Below are 2527 nucleotides of genomic sequence, written 5' to 3' on the forward strand. Positions count from 1 at the left end.
CTATACCAGCTGGAAAATGAAACTGTAGTGGTTCAGCGCCCCTGCCACCAACTGATGCTATATGGCATCCACCCATGTCTATCTTTTGAATTTCGTCTTTATCGGACAAAAGAATGAATTTATCTGCAGTGATGGCTAAACCACGAGGCTTAGCATTGCCGCTTCCTTCCAATGATTTCACTTTCTTTCCTTCTCTATCCAGCATTGTTACACATTTACCATCAAACTCAGTTACTATGACATGACTATCACTTGCAACAACTCCCCAAGGATGATTAATTTCTGGTATAGTGTGTACTGGAGTAATGTTATCAAGGTAAGGATTGAAAGGGATGACTAGTGAGGTATCCTTAAGTTGTACATCATATACTTGTACTTTCAGTATATGAGTACCACTGGTTGAAGGGCTACACTGTATCCTATACACTCCAGGATCAGTGCTGGTAGTAACTGTAGTGTGAATGGGTTGATCACCTTTACCAACTAGTACTAGACTACACTTGAGAGAAGAGAGGGGAACAGACAAAAGAGATGAATCTGATGCCTCTATTGATAGTGAAAATGAAAATGTTTCCAGTTTCGGAAAGCGTTGAAAGGAGCCAACTTTCTTCACTCTGCACTGCTGTAGTGCAGTAGATGAGTAGGTCACAATATCTCCTATGTGATGTAACGATTTGATGTCTTTGCTCAATGCAAAATCAGGTTTTTCTTTTGGCTTTAACTCCTCCACATTGATCCCTGCAGTAACTTCACTCATACGCTCCTTCATCTGTTTCTTAGAGCCCAGTACTTGTTGAGGACTCCCTGTCTTTAGCCTTTGTTGTACATCATCCTCAACTTCCTCCAGAAGACTCAAACACTTTTCTGCTGCTTTGATCTGCTCTGACAGCACCTTTACTTTAGCATCAGTGACCCTCTTTACCTGCTCAGTCAGTTTTCTCTCTGACTGATGAAGAGCATTCATCATTTCCTCTACCATTTTATGTATTTCTTCTAAGACTCCTTGTCCTCTCTGTCTGATGTCACCCTCTCTCTCTGTTAGAGAAGATATAACTTTCTTGAGTGCTTCCTTCCTTTCCTCAAGTGGTGACAGACATTCTTCTAACTCTTGACAGTGTTTAGCATAACTGTCATTAATCAACTCAATATTATGATGATTGTGATCATGAACTAAGCAGATGGAACAGATTACTGCATCACATGTTGCACAGAAGAGCTCGAGAGGCTTTTTATGATGACACTTGGGGACCTTTTTTATTAAACTGTGCATATCTTTAAAGTTGTTGAGAGTGAATGCTGCAGGAAAGGCTCCTACTCCTTCTTCTGGTAACTCTGTTTGCTGACGACAAGTGGGACAAGAGAGGTAATAGGTCTCATTCTTCTTATCCAGAGGTAATCCCTCCAGACAGTGCTCACAAAATGAGTGATGGCAGGGTAGGATCTTTGGGTTGGTATAGCGCTCAAGGCACACAGGACAGGTGAGCTGGTCCTCGAGGATACCAGATAGAGATGGTTTGGTTGCCATTTCAAGAAAGAGTAGATCTATGCAAATAAAAAATGAAGAAAGTTAAATGTGAAAGATGATGAATGACAATAGACAATAAGAAAAAAAGAAGAGGAAGGAAGAGCAATCAACTGTGAATGATCTGGAAAGAAAGAACTGCCGCACTTACTATAATGTAATTCAAGGAAGTTATGATAGCTAATACTTTAACTCAATTTAGCAACTAGTAGGAGTAACGGTACACATAAATCTAATTACCATAGATATTATGTAGTCTCTAATATCTATGTAATTATAAACACACACATCGTACACACACCAGCATGAAATGTTACTCAAGAACTAGTAAAACACAATCTCTACAAAAAAGCAATACAATTTAATCTTATACAACCTAAGATAAGTACATAATAATGTGTAGTGAGCTGACTCATCATGACATCACATGAGAACTCATAAATATTCATGAACTATCTTTGTATATAATGCATGCTGTGTAATTATTATAATCAGTGCTTGGGTGTCAACACAAGGCATCGTTAGCTCTCTCTCTACCACAGCAATCCTGCCTTCATGTTAGCCACTAGCCAGCACTCATTCATAGCACTAATCTCATTCGCTATAAATGTTCCGATTGGTAAAAAAAAACTACCCAAGGAAACCTCAAGACAACAGTATTAAGGACAGGTAGTGTGGGAGACTACACTGTACATGCATTAAGGACAGATAAGAAGCTAATACAGTAGACTGGAAGATCATACCAATATCTACTACAAAAGACTACATTAAACTGTAAACACCTGTGCTCACAATACACAGGAATGCATGTCGATACATCAACACAAACAGGAATCAAATTTCACCGAGGCTACACTATTACTTTACTTACACCCAACACTATAATTTGTGAGTGTTAGAATTTCTTCAGCAACTCCCTCACTGATTGACATCCATTATACTCCTCTCTAAACTAACCTGACATATCATTAATAATAGAATATGTATACAGGCACTAATCAACAT

General features: G+C 38.8%; 1 protein-coding gene across 1 annotated transcript; it reads right to left on the reverse strand.

Moving 5' to 3' along the window:
- Nucleotides 1-6: 6 nt before the first annotated feature.
- On the reverse strand, nucleotides 7-1639 carry LOC109591353 (tripartite motif containing 13-like; the record flags this gene model as incomplete). Its single annotated transcript, XM_020007103.1, has 1 exon — nucleotides 7-1639. A coding segment is annotated over exon 1 (1519 nt), but the record flags the coding sequence as incomplete, so codon positions are not given.
- Between the last annotated feature and the right edge of the window lie 888 nt (nucleotides 1640-2527).

Source organism: Amphimedon queenslandica, unplaced genomic scaffold (genome assembly GCF_000090795.2).
Source record: "Amphimedon queenslandica unplaced genomic scaffold, v1.1 AMPQUscaffold_8387_Cont19669, whole genome shotgun sequence".
Lineage (NCBI taxonomy): Eukaryota > Metazoa > Porifera > Demospongiae > Haplosclerida > Niphatidae > Amphimedon > Amphimedon queenslandica.